At 43.1% G+C, this 12,294-nt stretch overlaps 1 protein-coding gene across 1 annotated transcript in view; it reads left to right on the top strand.

Moving 5' to 3' along the window:
• BANP (BTG3 associated nuclear protein) overlaps positions 1–12,294 on the top strand; it is a 126,143-nt gene that overhangs the window by 16,112 nt on the left and 97,737 nt on the right. The window contains exons 5-6 of the mRNA XM_053448751.1: positions 8,021–8,137; positions 8,796–8,968. Of these exons, the coding sequence (XP_053304726.1) occupies positions 8,021–8,137; positions 8,796–8,968 (290 nt within the window). The remainder of the gene's footprint in view (positions 1–8,020; positions 8,138–8,795; positions 8,969–12,294) is intronic.

Consider the following 12,294-nt stretch of genomic DNA (forward strand, 5'->3'; position numbering starts at 1 on the left):
TTCTGGTGAATTCTTGATCGTACACGCTATGTGACGACAAACTAAACGCAGACCGGCCTGTGGTGGTGCCCGGGATCACCTGCGTTTAAGGAACTTCTTCTTGATGACAAAAGCACATTTCTTGAATAGCAAAAAGAAATAAAGAGAAATGGTATATTCCATCTGCGGAATGTTCCTCAAAGGACGGGGGGTTCCATCCGCAGACTGTTTAAAGAAACCGTCGTTGCTATGCGGGGGAATGGATTTCAGCATGGTAGGATTTTCTTCCAGTGAAGGTCACAGAAGGTCAGAGCTAATACGGTCTGAAATTTACAGGACTATTTTCGAGTTAAATAAGATTAGCCGGATCACTCGCGTAATTAGGCACGAGAAATCAGGAAAATCCAGGGGACGTTTAACCTAATATCTTGCGATCTCTTTATTTCCCGTAACGAACGTTGGCCACCTAAATAAAAAAACGATTTAATCAAGTAAATCCAGAAAAGAAAATGTGCTCGGCGTGGACAACTTGGCTGGCTTTGGCAGATACTTATTTGTGTGTTTCAGGAACGACGGTTTTCATTCTACCGTATAAGGACAAATTATTCCCTGGATTCCTGAGTTTATTATCATTTTATCACTTGGAGAATTTACACCGACCTTAATATTTTCTTCCAAAAGATGTTCCGATCAGCGAACCGCGCGGGTTTTTGGGACTACAAACAGTATGATGTAAATATATTATACCAGATATATCATGTCATGTAGTGGAGCATTCGTTGGGTGTATTGACTTGTTGTTTAATGATGTTAATCTTTATGAAATGTAGCGTCTGCTCTGGTTATAGAAGACTTGCAAGTCCTTCTCTTACAGGATAATCAGAAATAATAATACGTGGCCCTGGCTTTGATATCCCGAGTCTACTAGAAAATCTGTGACGATAATGCGAAGGTTCTGAGGATGACAGCCATATATGATATGATATAAGGGAACCCGGCTACGAAGTATCTTTATTGCACCAATACAAAGAACTCTTTAACACCGATCTGCTACATTGTATTTAACATGTCAACGGAATATTTTCTCTTCCTATTACACTGTAAGAACAGCTGCCTCCAGTCCCTCCAGCGCATTGCATAACCCCTTTTATTCTTACAGAAAGGGTAGCTCCGCCGGAGCCAAATGGCACCCAACTTCTTATTCTGTAAACAGAAATCTAGGGAGTATACTTAAGTCCATTATGTTGTTTTGACATTTTCTCCTCGTCTCTTTGAAAAATCGCCCATAAATCTGGTGTCCCGTTTGCTGCTGTTATATCTGGTGTTTACGCTTCTGATAAGAGCATTCGTCGTCGTGTGAAAGTGTCTGTGGGGTTGGGATGAATGCTTCTCTTTGCGCATGGACGGCATTCAGTGTTTTTGGCGGATTAGGAAATGTACGCTAACCCTCAAAGAATAGGAACATGCGAAATATAATCGGCTTGGGGTTCCCGTTTCATTAGGTGCGTCACACGGCACATTTCATGCGCATTTCTCTCGCTACGGCTTACATGAAAAGGGCAGTTAGACAAACATAACACCGGCTATCATACTACAGACATGAACGGCCTTTCTTTAATAAGAACATCGTCTCCCCCATCGTTATTCTTTAATGTCAAGCTGAGATTTATTGGCTTCGTAGAGCTGGGGGAGGGCATGTCTAGCACCGACCAGCCAGTCTTATACAAATGCATACCTTAACGTTCTTTACAGTGAAATTAATACATATCGAAAAGATTCATTTTTTATGGTACGTTTTGCATTTTTTTTTCCGATGAGGTCTCATCAAGTGTTTTTTTTCTGTCTCGTCATCACTCCCATTGATCATTCCCATAAATAAATTTAAATGAAACTCGTTGATACCCCCATAAAGAACCGAACACATTTGCAACACAGATGTGACATACTAAGTTTCCATTCCAACAACAACCGTCTTTAATTAGCATCATCAAGTGTATTTTGCAAAAATCTTTTGTTTTTTTTTGCTTACGCTGTACAAAAAAATATTAAACAATAGCAGTAACTTTGGGTTTTGGCACAGAAAACTTGGAATGTTGTGGCAAATATAAGGTGTTTTTTTTGTATGCGTCCATAGTTCTTTTTTTTGTTGGTTTCTGATCTATTCCTAGAAAAAAAAATCTACTTATCAGCAGAATTCAGCATCCAAAAGAAATGCCCTAAAAATTAAACAAATGATTGGACCCTCATTTTTCCGCCTCTTTTATAATGAAGTAAAAAGACCCCCATTAAGTGTAGGCAGATGCAGGAGCTTTGATACATTTTGCCTATGTTTAGAATGTTACTATGTTCTATAAGGTATTTAGGCTTCGTGAAAGGAGGGGGTCGAACCAGGTCATAGAAAAAATCTGATACTCGGAATCCAAAACTTAAATAGTGTGAGGATTGAACTGTTCCCCAGAAAAAAAAAACTCCGGAGCTTTTTACAGCGGTGGGAGTCTGGGGGGCTTCTTGTCCAACAGACGTGACAATAGGGTCTTTGGACTGCTTGTTTAAGCATTTTTGTTTAATGCATCTTAACATATGTTTTCTGAAATCTGAAATAAGCCTCTTTTGTATGTTTTGTTACGTCAGTCGGGCTCTTGTGTGTTTTAATCAATATGGTTCCAGCGTTTGAACCTCATCATTACGAGCCCTCGCCGTTCACCATCATTTGGGTTTTATCCGTCCCGCCGCCAATAAAAACCCCACTCCTGCTGAAACGTAGAATTTTCCTGTTGAAATAACTCGTTTTCTTACAATTCAGTGCTTCTGCCACAAACCCAAACCAGTGCTCTCCGACCCGTTTCCTTTTCCTAGCACCCATTATAGATCTCACAGCCAGCATATATTCAGTAAATAATGAAACCTGATTCTGGTTCAGCCGGCCTGAAAGCTGGCATCTGTCATTAAAACTCATCCCTGGGTTTGTGGATGATTTGTATCGCATGCAGACAAATCCCAACAGTAACTGGGTCATTGGGAAAGGAGTGTCATATGTTTTCACGTGCGTGTACTGGGGCAGGTATTGCTGACGGGGCACATATTAAGGCTACCCTTTGTCACGTTAGCTCGTGCTGTGTGTGCGTGTCAGAATTTCCATCTCTTCACACATTCTTGTTTCGGTAAATTCCATTGATTTTATGACATTAGTCAGAAGTGCGTGTGCGTGTGCGTGTGTGCGTGTATGTATGTTTGTATATATATATATATATATATATATATAGGAAGTTTGGGAAGACAAAATATGTTCTCCTGCGTTGCTTGCTCTTATGCCCCAACGAGGTTAATTTCTTCTTCTTCTTTTTACAACTAGAAGTAAACAGAAATACTCGCGAAGCGTCGCGGCTCCGTGATTATATGTGCCCAAGTACTTGGCGTGTGTTCCTGTTATATTTGAAATAAACAGGCTGGTTTCAGTAGGAACGCGCGCTGCCTTAGCTTTGTATTTTGCGTGTATTATCTTGCTTCGTAAGACAAGAGATCCAGCGCCCTGGGCATACTACCGTCCCGGGTGGGGAATAAATACTTTTTAAATGTTGGGTTTTTGTTCTTGGTCTTTGAAAATCAAATGAACGGGGCGAGGAACTGAAAGAAGTAACGGACCCCTACTTAGTTTGGGGAAAGTTGGCGCATTTTGCGGGATGCTGGAAATAGCTTTTTCTGGGCCGCGCTAACCGCCCTTAACCGCTTAACGCCTTTCTCAAGGTGTTCTTTTCAGTCTGACAAGGTGTACAAACCTTCCAAACGTGGCTTTTGCTGTGTAATTTATGGTATGTACATGGCATACTCCCTTTGCGTTTGCTATTGTTTGGTAATTCCAAAAACCCCCGAAGAGTCCGTTGGTTCCCTGCATTGACTACTAAGTTTCTGGATTGAGTCCATTGATCCGACTAGCAGGGCTAATTATCTTTAATGAGATTGGAGCTGTTTGTTTAACCTCTTGCGTGTCGGTGAAAGAGCAGAGCAAGGCATCTTACGTCCAACCGCCCGTGTAATAAAGCTCTCGGTGAGAAGTGGATCCAGTGCGCCCTGACGTTATCCAGACACGCAGCTTTTTGTTTTCCCCGTGATACCCAGCCGAGCAACTCCGCAGAGAGCCGATATCACCGCCCCGAAGCTGCTCGAAGAACGCAGATAGTTATTACAATGCTCCCGCTGTTCCTTATTAGGGTTCTCTCGGCACCTTCGCAGCGGAAAGGGTTAAAGCTTTCCTTCTCGCTGAGAAACGTTGTCATTCTGCCTCTACCCGTCCAATCCTTTTGGCTGCCAGCGTGACCCTCGACTCTTTACTGCTTTCCTCCGAGACGCCAATAAACAGCTAATAATTATTAATCGAAAAAGATGCTTTGGATGGGTTTTGCGATTTTATTTTTTTTTAAATTTATTTTCCCCCTTGCAAAAATTTCCATTTTGAACGGGTGGAAGATGCAGGAGGGTTCATCCAAGGTTAAGACGCGAGATGTTCCTGGGTCGGACACAAGAAAATGATTGAACGGTGCCAGCGCATGGCGTGGATATAAAACTTGTCATTTTATGAAGGTCCGCTATGACCCTGCCAACGCTAAAACAACATCCCTCCAACAAGAATAAACCACACCAGATTTTGTTTAAACAGCTTCCTTATTTGTTGGTGAAGTTTGTCTAGCGGCGGTTAATCACCTCCATATACATGTCAGCTGGATCAAAAGCTTCTCTGTGCGCCGTTCCAGCCCCGCTGTCCTCCGTACACAGGCTGGGCACAGACGCCTTTTGTAGCTGTGGAAAAACGTCCTTCGTTTGCGAGTCGGAGATCCAGCCCGGCGCTTTAATGACGGTTACACAGCTCGCTGCCTCGTGGATCGGACGCTCGGCGAGTTTATAAATATTTTTCACGAGTGTCAGCCGTCTATGGAGCCTGGACGGTGCGCCCCGTCCCGCAAAGCGCCTAATTATTACAAGTTCTGCCGCTTTATTTATATTTTATTATGAGGAATTAGGGTATTTCAGAGCAGTGCCTTAATACCCTAATTTAAGTACATAAATGATGTATGCAATCCATCCCAACATGAGACCCTCTTTGGTCGCCAAAATCCCAGATGCCCCTCATTCCACCCTTGATGCCCCTCTTTTCTAAGACGTCCGGTTGTTTGCTGGGTATGAGGGTATCGCAGGGTTCTGCTGCCCTAAACGTCACAGTAACACGTGTTAAAAGAGCGGAAAACTGGTTTATTCAAATGATGTCAGTAAAATGCATTGTTCCTCCTATGACATCATCATCTAATAAATAGACACAAAGTAACCTTGGTAAAGCCACCCCCTATCCACACACTTAACTACACCAACAAAAGTGTCCTCCTTTCTTCAATATCAGGAGGTATGCTTTACGTCTTGTTACTCCAAGGCAGGAATGAAAGGAACATTTAATAAAAGACGTGCGTTGTATTTTTAACGCCGTGCCGTTTTCATTACGCGCCGTGCGGATTTGTAGAGGATCCGGTGACCTGACCATGCATGCAGTCATAGATTTCGCTGGAACAAATCCCCGCGTCTCCTTGCAATAGGGTCTAGTTTTCCGTTTGTTGTACTGATAACAGCCCCACACGCGCACACATGTGTATTTAATATACCTGCGCTGAATCATTTATTATTATAGCCGCCTCTCGGGACCTTAGCTTCATTTAACACCTTGGGCGATGAAATTAACGCCCCATTAAATGCATGGCGGTACCTCGCTCGGCTGAAATGTTCAATATGTTGGCAAATTAATCTTCCCCGTTTCCCCCGGGACACGAAAGCGTTCATTATACTCCGGGATCGGATTTTTCTTTTAACATCCTTACCCCCCCCCCCAACGTTCTGGAACTCGGTACGAACGACACATAAATTGTTACTGACAAAGAAATTACTCCGAGAAACCTAAGCCCTGGCCGGTGTGTTTTGTGATATCCGCGTTCGCTCGCGGTTGTCGTTTCGGAATATTTATAGGCTCATTACCTGTGAGCTTGTGGCCGGGAAGCATTTCCGAAACTTTCAAGCTGGCTTCGTACATGGTTACGGTCAACATCACAGGGACCAAAAAAAATCAGCGAGAGCGTGCCGCTTGTGCGTTTAATTTCCTATTAATTTATGTGAAAGTATAAGATCAGAATCCCCCTGGGTTTTAATCAGCTTTTGGGGAAACAGAATGCAAAGTATTTTAACCCCTTGGCTACCTGCCTGAGTTATGAACTATTATCGCTGATTGAATTTAGGCTGGAACTTTATTTTTTTTATCCTTGTTCCAGGTTTGAAGCTGGAGGTAATTCTTTTAGTTATTCAGTGACATTACGTTTGGACAGCTACAATGCTCTGATACTTGAAAAGCTTTTAAGCAGTCGGTGAACCGGTATGGCTGCCGAGCATCCAAGGTACGGCGCTGACCGGCATGCTGGGTTCTAACGTTAAAGACCTTGGGAAATCCAGCTGGATCTTCCCTGATCGCTTCTCATTCATGGTCATTTCTGATGGCCGTTCTTCACTGTTGCTCCAACTCTGGTTAAAAAGAATGTCTTATCGCTATAGCAACGAATAAAACTATCCAGTTAATGGGAACATTCCATTGATGGCCACAGTGACCCCTTGTCAGACTTTGCACTATAGCCCCCTTTCATAAATAAGCGTCTACGTCTGTAATTATTTGTGAAGTCCCGCTTGGGCTATCTCTGCACCTTCGGGTGTAGACGGTTCCAAACGAGTTTAGAAATCAGTTTTCCTGGAATCGCGGTTTCAGTCCTTCGCTTTGCAGAGAGAAGTGAGAAGCTAGGAGAAGTGCGCGGGCCGGTGCTAGGCAGACGACCATGGAAGAAGGCAAAAAAAAAAAAGAGGGATTTATAATTTATTTGGAAATCTAAAATGTTATGCCGTTTTAAGATTTTCGTTGGCTTTGCTTAATTTTACTAGCAGATCGCCAAGAGTAACAGACAGTGCCTAATTCCAGCGCAGCTGCGGATCCTTTGTGAGGAATGACAGATTTTGGAATGATGCAAACACAGGGATTAGTCTGTTTTTGAAGGTTGTGAATGTGGGGGCATGAATGAGGTGCGCGCCTTGGAGTGTCCCAGCGCTTTACAACATAAAGCTGCCGTCACCATTAAACCTTAAAACAAAGGCAAAGAGACAGGACGGGCCAAGCCGAAAGAAGACCGACGGCTAGTTCTAAGTACCGACGGGTCACTAGCTGTCACCACCCTCTCTTCTCTGCAGCGTTTTCAGGACGTTTAAATTAAAAGCATCTATAAAGCCATCAAACGCGAGAGGATCTGTTGTCAATAAAAACGGATCTTCAGCTTACCTCTGTGGCCGGCCCCAGCGCTTTTTCCACCCCGCGTGCCAGTGTTTTTATGTGGAACAAAATACGCCGTAATACTTTGTGGTGAGAAATGGGAAGCGAGACTCTAACCGGCTTCACGTCGAGATGTTTGTGTTGGGGCAACGTTCGCGGCCCGGGCTTTCGGGACCCGTGTAGAAACTGTGATAAGATGGAGTGTTAAAATCCAAGCCCTGACACATCCTGGCAGAGCTGCCGGATCGCTGACATTTTTGGTCGCTGAATTTAATAGAGCAGATTTGATGAAATGCCGTTAAAGAGAGACGGTCTTGCTTTGCTTTGCCAAGTTAATACGGTCAGTGAGCTTTGTTGGCGATGGAAGCCAGCTTGGGGCAACGCAAGAGGCGTCACGGGCAGAAGACCAGACTTAACGGTGAACGGTAATGATGATATATAATAACTGGAACAGATCAGCCTTATACAAAAAAGAGAACAGGGCGTGCGTGGGGTATTTCTTTTCATAAAGGCTTATGCTTAGGATCCATATTTATCCATATTTATATAGTTCCGTTTCCTATCCGTTTTGTTTATAGGGTCTTCTATCTGTGAAACGGTTTATATTTGTGTCTTTCTGCCTCTAGGCTATATGATATTAACATATGAGCATTCTGTTATCAGCACATATCATTAATAATATGCTTTCTGTCTTGTCTCTCAGTGTTGTACCCCAGACTACTGTAATCCTGAACAATGAAAGACAAGGATCAAACAAAATAGAAGGACAGGAAGAGGCAATGACCAGGACCGCCGAGAGCTTCGAAAACATGCTGAATAGGTAACACAAGATACCTTTTATTTATACCCCATGTCTGTTTGCCTAATAAAGCCATTTGTACATAGCAATGCCTGCCCAGTAGCAGCTTTTTTCCCCATTAGGTCCCATTAGATCATTGCACAAATTCAACTGAAGATCAATTTTCTCTTCTGAATCAATAAAACACTATAATATGGCATAAGAGCTCCATATATCAAGAAAAAAAAAGAATAAGAGGGTGTTTGCAAACGCTCCACAACCCACATAAACTGTGTTTACTATGAAACAGGAAGCCTGACTTTGGTCATAGCCATGATATTCAATGAGGAAGCTGTGGGGGTTCAGGTTAGCTGATGATGTCTAACATGTACTATCGGACGGGTGAGCAATAGGCGAGGGCTAGTACACTCTTGACTTGACTACTAAGAGTCTCGCCAAGCTCAGGTGCATCAAACAAACAGCAATAATACAAGACTTTGCTTCTCTGGGGCCATGTGTAGACCGGACAAGTTCACACCGGTTGTATTAAGGCCACATCACTAAAGGACGACTTTGCTGAACGTTCCTTCAGCAGACACTTGGACAATCTGTCGCAGGTCTAATAATCTAGTGTTTAATGTAAGATTTGTTGGGGACCACTTGCCAAAGGGACTTGTCACAAATATCCCTTATGTTTCAGTGCCGTTCCTGTACGGAGGCATAATACCATCGTGGTGAAAGTTCCCGGCCCAGAGGATAGCCACAACGATGACGACAGCGGTTCCGAGGCTAGCGACACGCTCTCAAACTGCGGCCAGTCGGGAAACGCAGCCATGGGAAACAATGTCACCCTGATCACGTTAAACTGCGAAGGTAGGTGTGCGTGTGACCATTTATTAATGTTTCACAGTTTGATATCATTAAGTGGATGCAGAGGTGGGTAAAAACTTGAACCTCTTTCGTATGAAACGAAGTAGTAGTAAAACGATTCTAACTCTTGTAGTACGTTTTAAGGCATGTAGACTGCAACGTTTAGGGAGTTAGATCTCCACATTTCGTGTTAAGGATGTGGTTTTCACTTCAAGAGCGAGCACCTATATCGCGACTGAAATAAGCATACACTTACCCTCTGTGTTTTTGACCCTTTTGGTTCAAGAGGCCCTACATGGTTTTGTTTATTGGGCTTTTTTCATTCCCATTTTGAATTTGGCGTTACTTAATGTTGACCCTGAACTTGCGTGTAATCTGTTTCCAGACATATTTAGTCTCCTCCAGGCCAGTGTTGTAGGCATATCTATCGGGTTTTTTGATCTATCTGCTGCGGCCTGCGAAAATACCGAGCTCTAAAATTCCATCCATGGGACTGGAAATCCAGGCAGTACTTGGCCACGCAAGGTTTCTGGCAGAACGCAAAAAAAAAATGTGGCGTCTGAGAGCGCGGCCTTGGGCGAGTACTTTGTAAACACGAAATCTGCCTTGCGCTACATTTCGCTCCTTTAGTTCCCCTTCCATTTGTATATACTGGTTTTAGGTACATACGCTTGAAAGTTTATACCCACTGGCTTGGAGTGCAAATTTGTATGGTGGTTACTGGAAGTCTTCGAGAGCGAGCCCAGCGGCTGGTTACTTAGCTAATCATGCCAATATGTTGGCACGCACATCGTCTGAGAAAACAAACACTCGCTTTGGCGCGGGTCCCTGATTTTTCTGCACAGGAAATTCATATCAGACCCATATACTTGTTTGCAGCTATGTCAGCTGCTAACTGCTTTTAATTCATTTTTATGGAAAAACGTGTGAGCCGGGGCAACGAATTACGAGGGGGGAAAATATCTTCATTTTGAAGAAGTACGAGCATTCCCCGGCGATGAATTTCTGAAGCTCCCGATGTTTCCTCATTTTTCCACTCTCCTATATGTTTTTGGAGCGGGTCCATCGTATATTAAATTAGACAGGACACCAAATGTTATTAAGCTATCCGAGGATTTTCTCAATAAAGAAATAATAGAACATTGCTGACACGTAATTGATGTATACAAGTGAAACATATGTAATTTCTTTGTAAACCAATGCTGTCATGGAAGAGCAAGCTTCACACAGGCACCGGGTGCTAAGGGATCCAAGGCTCCAAGGCAAGGCAAGCCGATGTGTGCCAATAATTGCAACAACTGGAAGAAGTTACTTGTCCCTCGCGTCCTTAGCACAGCTACACCAAGATCCAGTATGGTGGGAAAGTCTTCTCTGGAAGCATCTTCTGCCTCCCGCAGATATTACATTTTTACACATAAAATGGTGATTTTTGTTTGGAGAGGTCACCAAGGGCCAATTTGTTGGACCTTCCCAGTTCTTTATATGTATCTGTTATTATTATACTATTATTATAGCACTTATAAGTCCACTCTGTGCTGTTGGGTTCCAAGCCATGGCTGGACCAATATCAGAAGCCTGGCAACCACGTCTACATAAATCTTTCCGCTGACACCTTATCTTATATTGATCTGTATCAATATATTCCTGTATATCCACGCCACAAAATTGAGCTGCTTCCTAAAGCCTAAACAATCAATTTGTTGGAATATGACCTCACAGAGGACACCTCAGCCTTTGAAGACACCAACTATGGTAGGTCATCCCTTGGTATGGGGAGAACGTGTTTCCATTTTCACAAATTTTGGTTTTACATAAGTTGCGGCGGAATACATCTTCCAGGGCCTCGGGGCCATTTCCATTCTAACAAGTCTTTGAAGTTAGCGCACAATATTGTTTTAATAAAGCTTGGGAATTTCAGTTCCAGGAATAATCTCGCGTCACTGTCACGCCGCTCAGACATTCCCAAAGTTTGTTTTTCTTACGGAGCAGCGTGTCAAGGACTGGCATGTTCTCATAGCCCGAAACGTCACTCAAGACAGTGTTTTCGTTTGTCAAAGGAAGCGCTTTTCCGGGCAGTCGGTCACGCAGCTCAACAGACCAACAATGTGGCCACTTTTTGGCTATCGGTGTCCTCGACTGCTTTCATCTTAAATTTCTCTTTGTTACTACAGTCCTCTTAGTCTTATTATACCAAACAAGTATTCAGCGCATGCCCAGGGAATACCATTCAAAAAAACACCAATCTAAGGTGTAAATATTGGGCTTTCCATTACACTGTTTGGCCATATAATTGTCAGACCACCACAACGTTAAAGTACCATATCTACTTTTTAATGGCTGTATTACTTACCAAGGAGCTGAATCAGTGGGACTGCTTTGCATTTAAGCCCAAAAGAGACTCAAGCAGGTTAAAGCCTTCCTTGGACTCCATTAATGAGACACCTGTGTGGCAGGAGGGGGCTGCTAAACACGAAGGTTTGGTCAGATTATACAAACCATTTCTTTCTATCCTGGAGCAATATTTGAGTTATTTCATGGGACTCTAGCCAGGTGTGAATCTGCAAGGCTTCGGGGATTCAGAAACCCTGCAAGCTCCTCCGCTTTTCCCACAACTAGTGCTGTGATGTCCCTGCTTACTGTGATTGTTTACCTTGTGTAAATCACTTCTAAATCCATTAGTCTTTGGCATGTCTTCTCATAAATGCAGATAAATCTGTAATTAGCACGAGTGGATCTTTGAGACTCAGATATAGATCGTTGCACCATGTACACTGCCAGAAAGTATCTGCCCCTTGCACAAATCCAGCATGACCTGCCATGTCTTTGGATTATGGCCACACAGAATCGTTTGCTTGGTTGGGGGATCTGTAGGTTGTCATGTTTTGTGACATTGATGATCGCGTTCTTTTAATTTCCTATAAGAAAAAATAAATCTTTGGATTATTCCACCGGAGAGCTTTATTCCTTGACAAGGTGTTGCAGATATTTCCCCATCACCATACCACATCCTTCCTTTACGGATAGGAAGTTATTAATGCGGTGAAAATATTTGGTATAGTCCTTTCCGTATGCATGGTAACTTGGCTGATGATCCAGCTCAAACAGATGTTGCTGGCCTTTTTTATGCGCTGGACTCATATATAAACGTCAAAAGAACTGCCAATCCATTAATGTTTCTTGGGAATGCTTTGCTTTGGATGCATGTAACAATCTAGTATGAAATATCTTTTTGGGACTTTTGGAGACATTGAGCTATTACCCTTCTCCCACCCCAATAATTATGTGAAGCTATGATCAGCTGTAAGATATAAAAGGAACTAATACTAGAT

The sequence above is a fragment of the Spea bombifrons genome, chromosome 10, assembly GCF_027358695.1.
Source record: "Spea bombifrons isolate aSpeBom1 chromosome 10, aSpeBom1.2.pri, whole genome shotgun sequence".
In the NCBI taxonomy this organism is placed as follows: domain Eukaryota; kingdom Metazoa; phylum Chordata; class Amphibia; order Anura; family Pelobatidae; genus Spea; species Spea bombifrons.